Source organism: Vicugna pacos, chromosome 5 (genome assembly GCF_048564905.1).
Source record: "Vicugna pacos chromosome 5, VicPac4, whole genome shotgun sequence".
NCBI lineage: Eukaryota > Metazoa > Chordata > Mammalia > Artiodactyla > Camelidae > Vicugna > Vicugna pacos.
In genome coordinates, this window is record NC_132991.1 from 6,026,488 (window position 1) to 6,046,287 (window position 19,800).

General features: G+C 46.3%; 1 protein-coding gene across 1 annotated transcript in view; it reads right to left on the reverse strand.

The window, feature by feature from the left end:
- Positions 1 to 19,800, reverse strand: part of CNTNAP5 (contactin associated protein family member 5) — a 730,584-nt gene that overhangs the window by 305,216 nt on the left and 405,568 nt on the right. Inside the window, exons 9-10 of the mRNA XM_072960805.1 lie at positions 14,863 to 15,012; positions 11,748 to 11,919 (exon numbers count right to left, since the gene is read on the reverse strand). Of these exons, the coding sequence (XP_072816906.1) occupies positions 11,748 to 11,919; positions 14,863 to 15,012 (322 nt within the window). The remainder of the gene's footprint in view (positions 1 to 11,747; positions 11,920 to 14,862; positions 15,013 to 19,800) is intronic.

Here is a 19,800-nt window from a genome sequence, read left to right on the forward strand (position 1 = left end):
GACTGAGACCCCCACCAAGTGGCGGAAGTTAGCCACGTGGTGACCAGACTGTAGCTGTGACAGAAGCTGCCACAGTTCCCAGAACTGGCCTCCAGGAAATGGGAACAAACCGACCCTGGAACTGAAGATGAAGTGTACTTGAAGTAGTCAAGATGATGTTGATCAGACCACTGCACGACTAACTTTCGGATGACTGTGCTGTTCTGCATGAGCCCCCTCCCTCCGCCTGTGCCCCCCGAGGCTCCCCTTTGAAAGCTCTTGCTCAGTGATTATCAATGGGGGCGTACAGGGGGAGCTGGCCTTTGAACAGGAGTCTACCCTCCCCCCACCCACCGCAGTTGCTGGCCTTTGGAACAGAGCAACCTCTCCTTTCGCCAACACCTGCCTCTATTGGCTTCTGAGTGGTGAGCAGCTGGTCGTGTGTTTTGGTAACAATGGGACATCTCAAAAGACAGGCTGGGAGATTTGGACCCTTGTGTTTACTGCCTCCAGCCCCATCATACACTGGAGGGCACGCGAAATGCATGCGCAGAATCTGAATTTCTCAGTAACTAGAGCTGAAACAATACATGTGTGTTGGGAAGTGGGAGAGAGTTCTGTGGCAAATTGCCACTAAGGGATCAGCAGTTTAATCCCCCTGTCTAAAATGTGGCTCTACACTTAAGAGAATTCTACCAAGAGAAGCTGTGTTATGATTTCATGGTGTTACGGAGAATGAAGCAGTTGTAAACGGAAATTGTAATGCAGTCAGGCACTCGTTTGAGGGGGCCCCTTTGTATGGGTCCCCATCCGACCGGACAGCGCATGGACTAGACGGATGTCTGCTGTGGGATAACCAGCTTCTAGAACTACGAGGATTTGCCTTGCTCTTCATCAGTGCTTGGCTTGCCTCTACCTCTCAGATGTCTGGGACATTGGAGGATTATTTCATATCACTGAAAACAACAGTAATTTGTATTACTCTCCTCACTATTTGCCCAGGTCCCTGCTGACCACGTGTTCTCAGCCCCTGCCAGTGTGTGCGACTCGGCACATAGACTCCAGAGCTGCACATTAACGTGAGTAAGTGTGGTGACTGGAATGACCTTTGAAATGCATATTCCTGCTGTCACTTTCAGATTCTCAGGCGTTCCAGAATTGCCTGCTGAAATCTCATCCCCTCCTTTACACTGGTGTTTATCTGCGGGGGGCGGGGGGGCAGACGTGGCCTTTTTTCTCTGTTGTGCTAAGTGTCGGTGTACTTGGTGTGATATTAGGGATGAGTTAGTAGGTCAGCCTTTAGCCGGGGCAGTCAGGTCTGTGTGCGGGGTGGGGGCAGTCAAGGGATGTTATTAACAGCAGACAGAGGAACTCCTAGCACATCCATGTTTTGATAAAATGCAGGGAATTTGTGTTCAGCTAAAACCCCAATTAGGCAACCTTATGGTTACTGGGGAAAAGGGGTGGGAAGGGATAAATCTGGGAGTTTGAGATTTACAGATGTTAGCCACTAGATATAAACATAGATTTAAAAAAAGTTTCTACTCTAGAGCACAGGGAACTATGTTCAATATCTTGTAATAACCTCTAATGAAAAAATATGAAAACAAATATATGTATGTATATGCATGACTGGGACACTGTGCTGTGCACCAGAAATGGACACATTGTAACTGACTGTACTTCAATTTAAAAAAAATGTATATAGGAAAAAAGGTGGCTAAAATGTAAACAGAAGGGGGTTCACCACCTTGAAATTCTGAATCTGATTTTGTTTGAAGGTAAATTATTAAATATATGTTCAAGTCGGTTTCCTCACCTGCCAAGCAGGGAGGGCAACGTTCCCTTGGGGCACTGGGAGAGGTAAAGTGAACGGTGTGTCATCACTCTGCCCGTGCATTGGAAAAGTAGCAGGAGGCTCTAGTTCAGCACTCAGAAGTCCGTGTCCCGGGGAAACCCAGGAGGCCAGATTCTTGCTCTATGAACTTCCTAAGAGCTTTCTTAATTCAAGATAAAAATAACATAGGGCTAATTTTAAATTTAGGTTTCACTGCAGACAGGGGTGAGGACATTCCATCACAGGTCAGACCTGCTTTTTTCCCCAACTGAAAACATGTGAAGCGCCTTTTCCACTTCCAACTGTGTCTATAAATGGTACTTACAATGAGCCACCAATGGATGCTCTGGGACTAGAGAAACACAGTGTTAAAGGCTTCTCCCCAGGAGCCCAGTGAGTGGACATCAGTGTGGACGAGGAAGGCCTGGATGTGACATTGGCCGTGTGGAAGGGCGCACTCTGGAGAATGGGGAAAATGGATGGAAGAAGGTCTTTATCTGGGTGTTGGATGAAGCTTATTAAGGTCATAACCATGGGAAGGGAGCAGTAAGGAAGAATCTCTTTCTTCTTTCTATTAATTTAGAAATGTTTTCTGCAGAGTTAAACATCAGCAGCGCCTCACAGAAGTAACTGGAGAACCTAAAAATCACCTTTTTTTTTCACATTCCGACCCAGACTGAACACCCTCCTTGGCTTTTGCGTCATCTGTATCTGAAATTTGTGGGCAGTGTTTCTTGGGAGCGATGCTCCCAACACCGACTGGTTCTGAGAGACACTGTCTTACTGCTCTCTGGACACGTCTCCCCTCAACCTCAGAACTAGACTCTCGGAATGAAGCCCACATCTTCCAAAGCACCCATGGGAATCCTCCCAGGTCCTCGCTCTGGCTTTGCATTTCAGCCTTGATATTTCAGATCACCTGTTGGCAGGGAAAGATTCTGACCATCTTCTGACAGGACAGCATGAAGCACCACCCTGTTCTTTGTCAGCACGGTTGTCCACGCATCAAAGGCACCCCAGCCTCTTTCCTTAGGCACGGGTGAGGGCATTCCGTTTCATCAAGACGAGGATCCTCTTTTCTTGTGAGAACAAGTGATGAGAGACAGGAGTTCGGTAACAGAACGCAGGTGCACTCCTTCAAGGTCACTTATTCAAATCGAATCCAGGCTTCGTATGCCTCCAAAGCCCCTCCTCCCCGCTGACATTCAGAGAGGGGTGAGGTGGGAGGTGGGAGGTGGGGAGAAGCCCAGTTCACGAAGCAGACAAATAAATTGGTACTTTTCCTGTGTGGTTCCGGGTGAAGGGGCCTTACCAAAATCTCAAAATCTACATCCTCAAAACAGTCCCTCCATGTCAGCCCCTCTATTCCTCCAACAGCCCAAAGAAAGAAAGAACAGAAGGGTAGAGCTCTCTTTCCCAGCATGTTTGTCTCAAGCCTGTGCCAAGGAGCTGTGTGGTTGATAAACCAGGCCCTCGCGGGGTCCACCCATTGCAGCTAATTTCCCTCCTCTTCCTGGGCTAATAGAACCTGCCTTGTGATGTAAACAAGAGATGAAAACACATCTTTTCAACTTTGCAAGCTTTCTGGAGAATGTAGATGCCGCCTCACTGCAAAGGTAGGAGTGGCACAAGGCGAGGACAGGCCTCATCTCTTCAACCAGACTCCTTGGTTGGTAGCCAGGCTCTGCCACATATTTGCTGTGTGACTTTGGACAAGTTACTGAGTGCCACTGTGCCTCAATCTCATTCTGTAGAATGGAGTTAATAATCTTACCGACTTCACAGTGTGACTATCATACATACACCACACACAAACACACACACAAACACACACACACACACGCACACACACATTTACAAGGTGTCTTAGCATACAGTAGGCATTATTTAAGAATTAACTATTAATGTGATCTGCTACTCAGATTTTCAACTGTTTTGTGTGCTGCCACGTCCCTGATGGCTTTGACTTTAAATTCTTTTGCACGCACCACTGCCAAAGTAGCCTTTCCCATCCAGGGGGACAGACATCCAGCACCTCATCCACTCACAGTCCCAGCCTTAAGTGTGCCCCTCTGCCTGAAACATCCCTGCTCCACCGCCCTAAACCCAGCCCACACTTCCAGGCCCTCTTGAAATCTCATTTCCTCAGCGACACTCCCTTGACCGACCAGCTCTGGTTCCCAAAGCCCATCTTTCCTCTTTCTCTGGCCTGTAGGCACTAGACCCTTCCTACCTACCTGGATTTGTGCTAGGGAAGAACCAATCTGACTCCATATGAGATCTGTTCCTTTGGCTCTAACCCTGTGCTCTGTCTCCTGGGCTCAGTCTTGCTGGTTCTGTACCTTTTGTCAAAGAACGTTGCCTAGAGCCTGAAATAGACAGGACAGCCCGTTCTCAAGGCTCTGACCTTTAAGGGTGTAACACTTTCCCATTCACATACAGATAAAAAGTTGCAGAACAGAGAGTAAAATTTGTCCTGTTGGAGGTTTACAGGGACACCATAACATGACACATGTGGACAGCTGCAAGAACAAAAGATTCAGACATCAAGAAGTTTACACCAACCAACCACACCCCCTCCCCTTTTTAGTGTAAAAGGAGCCTGAATGTGACTTGGGGAAGGTGGTTCTCCAGGACATGAGTCCCCCATCTTCTCCGTCTGCTTGCTTTTGAAATAAAGTTGTGTTTCTTGCCCCAACACCTGGTCTCCCAACTTACTGGCCTGTCATGAGGTGAGCAAAATGAGTTTGGACTTGGTAACAGACTGAGGATTCAGCATTTCTCGATTTGATTCCTGGCTCCACCAACTACTTAAGAATATGAACTTGGGCAGCTTACTGGATCTCCACAAGCACTGGAGGTCTATTTCTTAAAGACTCTCAAAACTGAGTGTGCCTCAGAATCACCTGGGGGACTTGTGAAAACTCAGATTGCACTGGCCCAGAAAGCACAAGCTGGGACCTGGGAACATGTAGTCATAACACGTTGCCAGGTGATGCTCTCATTGCGGGTCCAGCATCCACTCTTGGACAAGAACTTTGGAGGAGATCCTGCAGAACTCCGAAGATAATGAAATTCAATCATATTTATAGAATGTTTGCTCAGTAACTGTTATATAAAGCAGAACTTTCCCTTTCTGCTATGAAAGAGACCAAAAATGGTAAATAAAAACAGCAGAAGCGCTCTTGTTCATATTCCGGCCCCTCCCATGAGTGAAGGGAGAATGCCATATTGTAACATTTCGCACTTTAGAGTTGGAAACTCAGATTGTGTGGGCTGTGCCCTTCCCATGGCTTTTCTGACACCCACTGGAAAGGCTTTCATTTTTAGAGAGAAACTACAACATATGCATTACCCTGCAATGCCATCTTTTTATATCGCCTACTGTTTTGAACAAACTCCCACACAACAGGGTGGGTTTTCAGCCCAAGTCTGTTGGTGGGAGGTCCTCCCACATTATGCCTCCCCACGCTCCATGTTTATAACACTCCCAACTCTGCAGCAAGAAGGTAAGGAACTTGACCAGAGAGTTTAGCAGATGCTTTTCTTAAAAGAATGTGTGTTGGAGGAAAAGGGAAGTCATTTATGGAGTGAGAAGCTATATTTCATAACTGATTTTTGCCCCAAGAAATGTAACGCAGTTTTCCACATGTGATTCACTCATTGGAACAAATTTGCTTAATTTTAGAAAGTGTTAAGAGCAAACAGTGCTCCATAGGATGCAACAACAAAGACCCCAGGGGGAGAAGGCCCGCTTCTGTACCTGTCTTTGCTGCACACGCTGCACAAAGCTCTCAGAGCTGCCAGAGCTCCAAGGACCTTCCCCACTGTCCTCCCTCTATGAGGAAGGAATGCAGGAAGCGGGACACGCGACCAGGCAAAGCTTTGCCAGGCCCCAGAAGGCCAAGGGAAATCAGTCTCTCTCAATCTTTATGAAGGTTTGTGGCCATATTTTTTGGTGAGTGGAGTCACTCTAATGATAATGGTACCAACACCACCCACAAGGTGTGAGCCTTACCTAGAAGGGAAAGCTAAGCTCTGACTTTCAGAAGGACCAGCAGGTAAAATGACTGTCCTCAAAGTGACCAAAAAAAAAAGAGTTAGTTTTTTTGGCAGCCCCAGCGACTGTAAGACCCACACTCCCTTCCAACCAACATAGCCCTTCACTCAGGCACCTCTGAGCGCTTCTGACTGCTTTTGCTTCTGTTCACAGAGGCATTGTTTGTACGGGGAAGAAAGAGAAGAGGTAAGTGAGAAAGACCAAGGAATCTGGAGGGAGGTGGAATTCAGCTGCCCCCAGCAGTATCCCCTTGGGCTGACTTCAACACCCCTTTGGAGAGAGACACGGAGACAGAGTGGCTGGAACCTTTTAGAGACCCTCTGAGATTCTGATCGGGAGGACAGCTGCCTGGGGGCCATTCCTCTCCCCGACACCTGTGCCGCTTTGGTCCAGAATCCTTCAACCCCACTGCCTCCAGGACTAGAAGTTTTAGGGCAGTGGTTCTCAAAGTCCGGTCCCAGCAGCACCCAGCAGCACCCTGGGATTTGTGAGAGATGCGAATGATCCGGCCCACCACAGTAAAATCAAAAACTCTAGCTGATTTGGGTTTTAACCAGCCTTCCTGGTGATCTTGAGGCAAACATTCTGGGGTTTGCCTGCAAAATTTTAAAGGGCATTCATTCCTAGATTCATGTAAATTCAACGTCTGCACATGCATGAACCTGGAAGTAAGGACCACCTTAAATTCTGTGCCCCAGGAACATCACGTGGTTCCCTTACCACATCCAGGCCTAGAGAATCAGTGCTTTAGGAGAATCCAAAGACCACAACCTTGGCACCCAAGCTGGTAAGAGTGTTCCTGATAGGTGGTAGCTGGTGCCCCAGAGGGAATCGGAGCCCAAGGAAAGTCATCGAGCAGACTGACTTGAGGGTACAAGTGAGGGACATCTATGGGGATCCACCCCAGAAACTAGCAGGGGTCGCTGGGTCGTGGCAGGGGCTGGGGAATCATCAGAGGGAAATCTGGGACCCTCCTCTCCCCAAGGAACCTAGAGAGTCGCAAACCTTTGGCTCCAGAAATTCACATGGCAAACACTTACTGAGCATCTGCTGTTTACTGGGCATGCAGCTGAGCACCTGACTCCTTACACTCTGTCATTCAACTCTCAGTGAAAAGATAGGTTTTATTATCATGGTTTTGCAAAAGAGAAAACACAGATAGAAAGGTTCAATAATATTCAAGCTGATAAACAGAAGATTGGGAATGAATCATGCTCTAACATCTCTCAAACCCGCTGCCATCTGCACTGGGGTCCCTGAATTTCTCCAGTGGTGACTTCTACCTCCCCTTAAGTGACCCATTAGCATCGCTGTTTGCTCCTCCAAATTTGGCTTCACACCTTGGATCCTGTCTCCTACTTGAATTCTTAGACAGCATTTGACGATGTCTTTCTTCTGCCCTGAACTTGGATCCCTGCAAGACTGCATATGGCTCCCAAAACTTACAGGTGAGAGTCTTCAACAGAAGTCCTTGGATGAGACATTTCTCGACCTGGAACACCAGGACCGGGACATCCTTACTTCACTCAGACCTAGCCTGACATCATGTACCATTTTGAATCCCTCCCCTTTAAATGGAATCTCATTAGGCACTTAAGGTTTATAAAGAATTTAATATATGACGCATCCTGAGACACTCCTTTATGGTTGAGCAGAAGATGTGGTTACACATTTAGAGCCACAGATACACAATGACTGACATATCCAGCTCAGATCCTTTCGAGTAGATAGTGGAAGGGAGACAGGAGGGAAGGGGGCCGGGCACACTGCTAACAGAATGATACAGCCCTCAAGGCTAGGACAAAAACCGGATAAAACCAACTAGGCCCAAGTTGGTGGAGGGTTTGACTTCCAGTGGACCTTAAGACTAATTACACGCTCCCTGTAATATATATCAGCTGCTAAATTACATACCCACAGGCACCATGACAGTTCTGAGGCTGACCATAAAAGGCCAAAAAGTGGATCGTGGCCCAATTCCTGGAAATCCCAACCCCTTCCCCCAAATGGTTGGAATAATCCTCTCACTTGTTACCATATGAAATTGCCCCGCCCATAAACCCCAACCACCCCCACACCCCTGGGGCTGCTCTTGTCTTCTGAGATGGATACATTCTGCCTGTGGAGTGTGTATCTCTCTAAATAAACCTACTTGTGCACTACCACGGCTCGTTCTTGGAACTCTTTTATGCAAGAACCCAAGGACCCTCACTTGGAGGCCTGTCCCAGGACCTCACCCAAGACCTGGGATGTGACCATCTCTCACTCCCCCCATTTCCTGCAGCACAAGGGAGAGGACCCTGGCAGTGTCTAACCCTGGATGGCAACTTCAATCCTATGACCATGGAAAAGTGGACATAATCCCTTGGTCTTAGTTTATCCCCTCTTCCAAAAATGGGGCTATGAATCATCTCATTCTCCCATGCCTTCGACAGCTCTCTCTCTTCACATCTTCTTCTACTCAAGTATGTGCATAAGACTGCCTCGGTCATTCACTCAATGCCTGTCTCTGAGGTTGAATAACCTAGGTGTGATTTTGCTCCATGGTAGTTTAGAACATCACGTCTTCCATATTTCAAGCCCAAGGGGTTGCAGCTCATGAAGAACAGTGCTTTGGGCTTGAAGACAAGGGAATGGAGATGAGCCAACAAAGGACGGATCACGGCTGCACATCATATTCTAGAGGTTTCGAAAGACTACTGAAAGTGCCTGGGGTCTGTTGGGTCCCAGCTGTGACTCCCACAAGAGCGCACTACCTCCTTCTCCCAGCCTGTCCTTGGGTCGTCAGTCACTGGGCAGGTCCCTTGACAAAGCCTCCTAAAGCCAGAACTGTCTCTGCTGCCAGAGCTGTGGACCAGCCCAGCTCTTCCACATCCTGTCCTTCCTGAGGCCAGAAGATTCAGCAATTTGCTCATCCTTGAGATGAATACTGTTAGTTTAAATCCTTTAGTCCCTGAGAAGGAACCCTCCCAGCTGTGACCCAAGACTTGTCTCCAGGTTGATGAGTGAACTTGCATCATCTCAAAGGGAACCTGCTTGAAGGACGCCCCTGGAGGGAACTCGAGATTTTTTGACAGCTGTGTGCCTCTTCTGTGAATACCACCTCAGTTTTCACTGAGGTCTTCCCACAGCGGAAGAGGCCCATTGGGGCCAGCAAAGAAAGGACACTGAAAGGACTGGAGGGGAGGGTATAGCTCAAGTGGTAGAGCGCATGCTTAGCATGCACAAGGTCCTGAGTTCAATCCCCAGTACCTCCTCTAAATATAAATACATAAATAAACCTAATTACTTTCTTCCCCACCAAAATAGTTCAAAAAAAAATGCAGTATCCTGAAAGGACTGGTTTCTTCTGCGCAGACAGGTCCGCTCCCTCTGAGGGAGGAGAGGGCGTGGTGGGGTGGTCAGGGAAGGATGCCTGGCTCTCTATAACCCAAGAGGAAGGTGCGGTCTAGAGGAGGAGAGGCAGTCAAGCCAGATCAAAGTCTGAACTTTCCAGACAGGAGCAAAAGGAGACGAAATCACAGCCAGACTATTCCTACCCCAACATAGCCTACCGCACCCCATCCCCATCCCAATGGCCAGCTCCTTGAAGGCAAAACTTTGCACATGCCCTCAAATCACATTCGCCTTGATGAACACATTCAAAATAACATACGAAACTCAGAAGCCACTTGCTTTTCTAACCCCTGCCTCCCCTCCACCAAATGTTACATATAAGTTCAAGAAATAATTAATTAAGCACAGCTTTTTTTTTTTTTACCAGTTTCCCTTATGTTACAGACACTGTCTGGTAAATCAAGAAAAATGTCCCATTTCCCCACTAAACTAAACACAATCCCCGATTATATAATTAACCAAAACACAATTGTATGTAATGCAATTATACAGACTACAATTACACAAAAGTAATGATGCAGTGTAGATGGCAGTGGCTTCCATGTAATCAGAAATAATGAGCACTTCCTCGATTAGAAATTAAGTTCTCATAAGAGATCCCTATTGATACATGTTCCCTGAATTGATGTACACTTTGCAAAAGGCCGTCCAGGCTGGTGAAGTCAGATGCTTCCCCCACGTCATTAATAAAGCCTAGAGGATGACAGCCACTCCACACAGCATCTTTTATTCTGAGGTCTCTAAACTAGCACATTCTAATGAAGCGTACAGTTTATTACCCACTTTTCCAGCTGGTCAAACAGAAAAAGATATGGAGCAGAAGAGTCTGGAAGTCTGTGTGATTTGCTAAAGATCCCAGGGGTGGTGGTATTAATAGAGAAACATGGACATAATGTTCCACCAAATGGTACCCAGCATTCCACACAGGAGAGATGGTGGACTGCACAGGGGATTCCTGGGATGCTCAGAAACACCTGTCACTTCTCATCATGGCCCTCCTGGACTGGGGCAGTCACCTCTCTACCTCCAGGTTGGTTTCTTTGCCAAATCCATGCTTGTCACTTTTCCTGAGCACTCGTTTCCCTACACAAACCTGACAACCTTCCTTCCTGATGCCTCCTAGAGCGTGATGCTAAATTCTGCAGCAGACGGAAGTCCTCGTAATTGGTACCAACCCACCTGCCTAGCCATACTCCCATCATGTGCTCAACCACCATGACCTACCATTCCCACTGAGGTACATTTTACTGAATCGAAGACACCACTCATAGTAAGACATGCCGTTATTTTATAGGCTCCTAAGAAAATGAAATACAGCCAATTAAACTATTCTACACCATCCATGGTAAAATGAACCCCAATAGTAGAGATTTTTAAATGAAAAGGAAGTTTCTTGAGTTGATAAAATGCAAGCTATATCCCATCCACACCCAGCCACCTGTTTCTCCACCGACACCCCCACTCCTCAGCCAAGTCTACCTGTCCTTTAAGATTCAGCTCAACATCACTTCCTGAAAACCTTCCTGACTTCATGTCCCCAAGGCCACACTAAGTTGCAGCTGTCACAGGTCCCACAAACAGGAGTGCACTTCCTGGTCATTTGCAGCATGTGATGGTGATGGCTAATTTGCTCCCTGACGAAACAGGAGCAGAGACTTGACATCACCAACACACAGACAAGCACTTAACACGTTGTCTTCACCCACTCAACACATGGTGTTTTGACCAAGGTAAGTGGAATCTGAAGAATGAAAGAAGTCAGGTGCTAGAGAACAAACACAGGGGACGAGATAAACCTTGCTGAAAATTCAGAATCCATCCTCTTTAAATTGCTTTGAAGCTAGAAATTGCAAATATTAAGAGAAGCCAGCGCCCAGGAGAAACAAAGAGAGAAAGTGACCTCGGGCTAGATTTGTAGGATGCAGAATGAAAGTGCTGGCTGGCTGTCCAGGGCCTGGTCTCCGCCACCCAGAGACACAGTGACTTAGGGGTGGTGACAGCAAAGATGATCCCCCCCGAGTCACCGTGTGCTATGAGCTCAGCCAAAACCTCTGTTAAAGGAGTCCCTCCCAGGGGGCCCGGCATCCATCCATCCATCCATTAGGGAAGCCCCTCATTGCAGTAAGGAAAGAAGTGGAGAGAACTTACTCCTCCCCCCTTTCTGCCTTCCTCTTAACTTCAAAGTAATCAAATGTTGTTTACGCATAAAATTTTAATCCTTTCACAAATTTGTATTTTGATTTAATTTGCATATCCCATTTACCGCGAGTCAACATGAAGAGAGACTCAACTAATTTAAACCATTTTTCTCTGGGCCTGAAATCCTTTTAGAGAGATTTTTCCATTAGGCGACTCAATTATGTCTCCTGTGGCTGATGTCAGTGGATTCGAATTCTGGTTAAAGAAACTCATATTGAAAACAGTGAGAATGGGGGTGGGGGGCAGGGAGGACAGAGGAGAAGAGACAATAATTACCTGTCTTTGATGCTACACAGATCAATGTGTAAATCACTAAAATTCCCCAGGGAACCTTGCTGAACTGGAATGAGGTCCTTGGGTTGGTTATCGATAAAGATGAGCCTCATGCAGCCTTGGAAAGCCTTAATGGGGTTTAAACATTGGGAATCGGTGAGATTGTCAGGGCACCCTGCGGGACAGAGAAAAACATGAAGAAGAATCCTGAAATGATCAGTCATTGCTTCAGCGACCTACTGATGGAAGACCTTGAGGTCTAATTATTTGGGTGTTTTTTGCATTCACAGCAGTACACACATTTTGTAAAATTTAGCCTTCTCAGAGAGGGGACAACACCGGTACACAGTGGGGCATACTCCATCACTCTCTAGAACAGAAAACACAATGTATTCAAGGAAATACCACGAATATCCCATTTGTCTCCAACTTATTTCTTTTTCCCTATTTGTAAGCAATTTGCCAATTTTCTGCGTGGTGTACTTCACTCGTTCCAAGGAGGCAACATGTCATAACTACTTGGGAATTTCCGTTCTGTCTGGAAATACCTTTTTAAAATTCTTTTTAAGCGATATTTTTTTTTTTTTGGTGGGGGAGGCAGTAATTAGGTTTACTTATTTATTTTTAGAGGAGGCACTGGGGATCGAACCCAGGACCTCATGCATGCTAAGCACGCGCTCTAGCTCTTTGAGCCATCCCCTCCCCCTGGAAACATATTTATGAATGCACAACTTGATCCTGAATTACACTTTCAAAGAAAATTATGCTTTGAGTAAGAATGGTGGCGGAGTGATTGTCTGGTTAATTGTCAGCATGAACAGGCTTGGTTCCCGAGAAAGGGACACCTAGGAACGTAACTAGAATTCTGAAGCAATGGCAAAGCAAATCCAGATGACAGAGGAACTCAGGGTTTAAACGCAGAGTTACAGAGCTGTAATCACATACATGAAAGGTTAACACCATACCCTTTTAAAGGGTGTTCTTTTAAAAATATACATCAGTCGGATTTAGCATCCCTTGCAACCGGGGCACACCTACCTCTCATTAAGACAGGTGAAGAGCAAGGCGTGTCTAGGTGCTTGTGATCTTTATAATAAACTCCATCCCAGTGGTTTTAATAGGTTCAGAGCATATGGGAATGCAAGCTTGAAAACATGGCAATAACCCATAAATAACTGGAAATTATTTCCACCATCTCTAATAGACAGTCAGTGCCGGGATGGAGCCCGGCAGCTGGCTAACAGCTCACAGCAACACTATAAAATGAAGAGATGCTGCATCTTCTAATTGAAGCTGGAGAGGAAATTTATGTAAGTTGACTATTATTACTCAAACTCATTTTTCACCTTCCTTAAGTTTACAGTCTACATGTGGGGCATTTGTTTAAACACTCTTCAAGCCACAGATAAATCTTCCCTCCTCTGCCTGGAGCCCCTGAAAACCCACCTCCAAAAACCCTTCTTCAGACGGGGGCAGGGGAGCCACTCTGGCTTTGAGGCACTTTAGATGCTTAAGTAATATTATTAATTCAACGTCATTTTCCCCAGAAATAAACAGAAGATTGCTTCTCTCTCTCTTTGCATCATTGCGTGTGATGCAAAATTAAGCAGTCTGTGAGCTCTGTATTTTGGGGTCTCCAGGACCTTTCTCCTATAGTGGTTATGTCCCTTTTGCCAACATGGAGAACAGAGATTTGGGGGCGAATCCTGGTTCTACTACTCACACAAATTATTTCATGTCTGTAAACACCAGTCTTATTATCTGCAAGATAGGACTGATGGCCCCCACCTCATAAAGTTACTGCGTGACTTAAATGATGTAAGACACAGAAAACATTTACAGAGAATGGAAGTGTTCCCTTCGGCAAGGAACTGATTATCCAGGCACCCATTGAGAAGATTTGAAGTGAAGGACAGAGGCTCATCCTGAGGCCATAAAATCAAACCACAAAGGTATAGCTCCACATGGCTTTCCTCCTGCATTGGTGCAAAGTCCCTTTTGTATTTCAAAGCTTAACTGCATGGTGTGGGTAGGAGAGAGGTGATTTGCGAATTCTACTTAAGAGACTGTACTTGGTAATTTTACAGGACACCTCTCTTCTGTTTCCTAACGGAAAAAGGATGGGCCACGGTGGACCAGGCCCAGCTGATGCTCCATATTTACAACAGTTGAAGCCAGTCCGTGCATTCTCAGATAGAAAGCACCACACTATACCTTGAAACCCTGATCACACTGACCTCTCCCAGCAACTCTGCTTTGTTTCCCCACATCCCTGATAAGGACCTTCAGGGACCTTGAGTGTCTTGTTCAAGGTCAGACAGCTACTGAGAGTAATTACCCTCTAGAGATTGCTTCTATAATGCAAACAACTAAGTCATCAGATATTGATATTTTTAGTGAAAAACAGCCTTTAAAAAACTAAATAAAAGTAGACACACAATTGTAAAAAATGATGCAAACGCCCTAATCCTATATTTCCATCCATACCAGCTTGCCCTTGCGTCTTTGTAGGGGTAGGATCTGTACTGGCTGCTCTCTGTGGACTGACAAGTTCATGGGCCTTCTGGGTCCTCCCCAGTCTTAGCTGCCCCACTCCACAGGCACGGCCTCCAGGGACGTGGGGAACGCAAGCACAGGGGATTAAGAAAGCAAACCTGCAGAGATATGAACGAGAAAGTGGAGGATGCTGGTTGCGTCTTCCTACCTGGATGTTTTTTTTTCTCTCGCAGGTACTGCTGACTGTTGGGACCCTTTCTCCAAGTTTTCAGCTAAGTTTCCCCTTTGGAATGTGATCACAGAGTTTGGCACGGCTACAGAAATCTCCTTCGGGCGTGTTATGTAACACTGGCTCTTACAGCTAGAGTTATTTTTTTCCCTCAGCACTGACCTAGATAATTTATATTTGTGCAGCTGTGAGAAAGTTTGCTTCTCATTATTTTGGGCTGTGAGGGTAGGTCTGTGTGTGTGTGGTGTATGTGGTGTGTGCGGTATGTGTGTGCTGGGAGAAGGGTCTATTTGACAAAGAAAGAATCGTCCCAGTGAAATCATTGTCCACGCATCCTCCCTCCCTCCCTCCCTTCCTCCCTTATTGTCAACCTCAAAAGCTGGAGAAGTTTACCTCCAAAGTAGTAGCGGTTTCCAGAATAAATCTGCATCCGGGTGGTGTCCTGAGCCGGGGAGGTGGCATCATTATCCAGAGTGAGAGTGATGCGGTTCCTCCTGGCAGTGATGCTAACTGAGTGCCACAGGCCATCATTCAGGTTGCTGCCTGCAACAGAACCAGGATGGACAAGCGTAGGGGTGACTGATTCGGGCAGGTGTGTGGGGAGTGGGCTGCCTCCTTGCCTGCGTGGTCCACGTGCATCGTCAGACGGGCCCCTCCCTTCTCTGTGCTTAAACCAGCCCCCCAGCCGCTTCCCAGCAGTCACCTCTCTTTTTCTTCTTACCACTTAACTCTATTATTTTCTTTCTAAAAAGTGGCTGAACAACTTCAGGCATGTTTGGTTTAAAAACCAAAGGGCAAAATGCAAGTTGGTTTGCACACTACAAACAAAGGTACATAAAACATTAATTGATTGGTTGATATATGCATGCAGAGTAAAAAGCTAAAAGAAAATTCAAAAGGTTCCCAGTGGTTTCTTTAATATTCTGCTAAATGGTATTATTGCTTTAAATTTTGATACATCTTTTAAAAACGTACTTTTTCTTAGAGTTTTATTTTATTGAAGTATAGTTGATTTACAAGGTTTTGTTGGTTTCTGGTGTACAGCAAAGTGGCTCAGTTATACATACATATATAGTTATTATTTTTCAGATTCTTTTCCATTATAGGTTATTGCAAGATCTTTGTTCCCAGGGGTTTTTAATCTCTGAGTGGTGAGGTTGTCAGCAATTTTAGTGTTCTCCCATTTGTCTCCACGTGGCTTCTATTTCTTTTTTAGCAAAAAAATAAGCTATTTGTAAAAGCGAACGTAGATGAGGAAAGCTAGATTCCAAGGACATGTTAGGCAGAGGCGTCTCCTGTTGGAGGGAGGTGACAGACTGGCTCGGTCCCAACCTTTTCCCTTAGCTGAGTTACCCCCCTGCGCTGAGCTCTGATTGCATCATCTGTAAATACTGTCGTTCTCACTGTGTCATTGCTAAAGGGATCAACTGAGATGAGGCAGGAAGTTCCCCGGGGCAGTTCGGGGTGTAGTGGGTGTTTATGAAAAGCTAATTTCTCTCTTGTTCTTTGGCCCCAGATGTCTTCGGTGCCCACTACCCGGCTGACCTACCTTGTTAAGGGAAGTGCATTGGGAATAAGTCATGAGGGTTTCAACTATTTCCTACAAAATGTTTATCATTGATCAAGGCTCGGTCTGTGCAAAGTGCTTGCTGAAGGAAACGTGGTTGTATCAACCAGTCGGGTCACAAAGACTGGTTTGTACCAAGAGTACAGAGAGCCATGCATTTCTTCACCCAGCAGACATTCACTCTGCTCTGCTATGTGTCGAGGTACCTTCCTTTGATTCTTGACTCAGTTTCCTCCCCTGCAAAATGGGGAGAATGGTCACACTCACAGGCTATGGTGAGAATTACACCAGTTAACAGAGCGGCGCCTGCAGCACAGTACGCGGCGCATCTCAAGGAGACAGCAGTGTTACCCAGAACAAACGGCCAGAACAGCAATGACAAAGGCCTCCCTGTGCTTGGGAGTGTGGGTGTGAACACGGTGTGCGCTCTATCCCGAGGTCTTGCCTATCACACGCAAGAGACGTACGCAAAGCAGATCAAAACACTATCTTCTGAGAATTTCAGGCTTAGACAGAGAAGCCAGCAAACAACAATCCCACTTGCAAATCTGGGTGAAGCAGTGATGTGAGGACAGAGAAGAGAAGATTCCTTATGTGGAATCAGACAAGGATCTGGAAAAGTCTTCCACAGGCGAGGCGGTGACAATTTAGGGAAGCTTAAGACTGAGGAGGTGTGCCCTGATTATCAAGAATTCCAGGGAACAGGGAGCCCGTACAGAGAAGCAAAGGTCTGGGGTGAGAAGCCGGAGGCAGGTGGCTAGGGGGTCTGGTCACCCAGGGGCCTCGCATACCAGGCTAAGCACAGCGTTTCCACAGTGTCCTTGGACACAGGACTTTCGACGGCGTGAGCCCATTGGATTAGAATCTCTGGGGATCGGTCCCTAGCATCTGCCTTTTTAAAAAGCCCCCTGGATGATGTAATAGGCAGTGAGGAACGTAAATTGCTTCTTTAGGGTCTAAAGTCCACGAGGGATCTTGGTGGGGGAGCAGCAGGCGGGAGGTGCACATGCCAAGGTGCTGGTGTTGCGTAAGGGACCCGGGGGGAGTCAAGGCTCCCAGCAGAACCCAGGGTGCATCTTACTTGCACAGACCCCAGGGGACAGGGTGATGAGGTGCAGTGAGAATGAAGACTGAGGGCTGGATTAAGAGCTATTTCCGGAGGTAAGGAGCTCAGATTTGGGAGCGCTGCCTGCCTGCGGCAGTGCCCAGAAACCCCTCCCGGGAGGGAGGGAAGCTTGCAAAATCAGAGCAGCTTCTGCAGACTTCTCAGAACTGAGCCCTCAGGTGCTGGAGAGCCTGCCCCGGGAAGGTGCAAACCTGCCTTGCAGTGGGGCAGCCTGCCCCATCTGTTCAGAACAGCCCAGATGCAAGGGCCCCTCCCACCTTTGCAGCCAGCTCCTCACAGCCAGTGTTTGCAGCAGCCCTGAACATCTGATTGGGCTGGAGAGGGAGACCGGGGGCCGCTCAGCCTGGAGGCCCCACTTCCTCCCAAAGGGCAGGGTTTGGGGCCCAACGACAGGGATTCTGCTAATGAGGTAGAAACTCTTGTCAGGTGTTTCCTGATGATAAACATTTGACTTCTGCCAGGGGCACTGGGGGACACAGCCAGCTGTAGGTCTCCGGTCCTTTTGCCTTCATTTGCATACCAATTTAAATATGTCTGCATAACAAATGAGACTGCCTTTGCAGATAAACTATAGAAGAAGCTGGAAGGGAGTCAGGAACTAGTTCAACACAGAGGGTGAAAAACTAGCCCCTAAGAGCCTAGCTAGGTATCCACAGGGAAGAAGGAACACATGGAGGCCAAAGGGAGCATGATGTCCATTAGACACACCATCGAGGCATCGGGCAAGCTACACCGGCCTGGGGAAGAGGTCTGCTCGGTTACAGGGGGTGGGAGATGGGGGTGGGAGCTGGAGTGTCCTGACTTGGGGGTCCCATCCCCTTCCCACGTCAGAATCCACGTTTCTGTCTTGAAAATCATCCCCTAGTAAGGGTTTGCTTGCTGGGTTGTTTGTTTTCTTTTTCCCTTCTTTTTCCCTTTTCAGTCTGCTTTCTTTCCTTTGGATCTGATAGCTTTTGATCTCTTCCACAAGGTCCCTGGTCCCTGCACGGGGAGCCTGTGTGAAGTCTCAGCTTGTAGAAAAGAATCATTAGAACAGGAGTTCTGGACTCTGACCACACAGAGATCACCTGGGGAGCTTCGGAAAAGGCAGGTCCCTGGGCCCCATGCCCCGTTAATTAAAGCAGACTTCTGGGGGCGGCCCCAGGTCTTGGGGCATCAAAGATCCCCAGAGACTCAGTTGTGTGGCCTGGGGCGGGAACTACTCCACGGGAGGTTTCGGGGGAGGAGGGAAAGCAGTTAGGGAAAACAGGACAGCTCAGAGGAGCTGGCCAATCCGGACATAGATTCCAGGCAAGCCAAGGGGCCGCAGGTTGCCCTCTAAAACCCGGCTTCTGCCTGGCCTCTCTTTCCCCTTCATTCTGTTAATGGACCCAAAATAACACCCCTGGAGATTCTTCAAAGTTTAGTTTTTAAGGTGGCTCTTTTAAAGGTACAGGTTTAAGTGCTATTCATTATTCACAAACTAGGCAAAATCAATTCTATCAGGTTGCTTTCCTCCAAAAATCTCTCCGAGATAATTAGTTCTGAAAAAAATAGAAGTTTTCAACGAGAGGGAACAGGAAAGCATTACTTTGATGGGGAAAAGCCTTTTGGGGTCAAAGAGCAAGATATTTAGGCCCACGTTGGGGTGCTCAGCCCTCATGTGATTTAAAAGCTGAGGCTTAAAAGGTGAGACTTGGGTTCTGGGAAGATTGTTGGGTGAGGACACACATAAAACTCCTGAACTTTAATGTGATGTGAAATAATATTTGGCTTCCCCAGACCAGCAAAGAATAAAACCCAATTATACTCCATGTTCGTGGATCCAGAGGGAACCAGGCAATTTCAAAGTTTTGTACGTTCGTGCTGGAAGGGAATATACCAATAAACATCTAAACCCTTAAAACTACCTCCATAATTTTTATTCTGAAGATTGAATCCTAAAACAGTAACAGAGCTGCAGTCAAGGTTTATGGTAAAGGGAGTTTGTGATATCATGATTTATAATTTAAATTTATAATATATATATACATATAATACATATACTATAATACATATAATGTAATATAATTTATAATATAAAAATTCACAGCTCCCAAATATTTCCAGTAAGAGTAGGTTGGCTACATCAGATACTATGTATTCAGTAATATGGAATATAATGCAATCATTAAAAAGCATAATGCCAAGAATGTTAGTGATAACCTGTCAAGCGAAAAATGCTGCACAGTGTGATTCCCATTTTGTTAAAAATGACAACAAAGAGAAAAAACTGGCATGATGTCGAAGGACAGAAACAGATTTTTTTTTCTTATACAAAGTACTAGAATTTTCAAATTCTTTAAAAAGTAAATGTTTAACTTTTATACATTTTTTTAAACTAGCATACTGTTTAGGCTGAGATAAAGGATAGGAAAACTTTTCATTCTTTTCTACTTCTTGAGCCCCATTGTTTAAAGTGGCTGCTTCCTGGTCCCAGAATTCAGCCTAAGGCTTTAGTACGAAAGGTCTTTTACAGACAGGGTTAAGTAAACTGCTCTGTGCTTGCTCGGGAAACAAACTAAAGCTTAAAACGTTTTCTTCATGAGGAAAAAAAAAAAAAGATACTTTTTAACCTTGCAACTGAACTTGGACATGAAATTTGAAACCCAGCCCGATT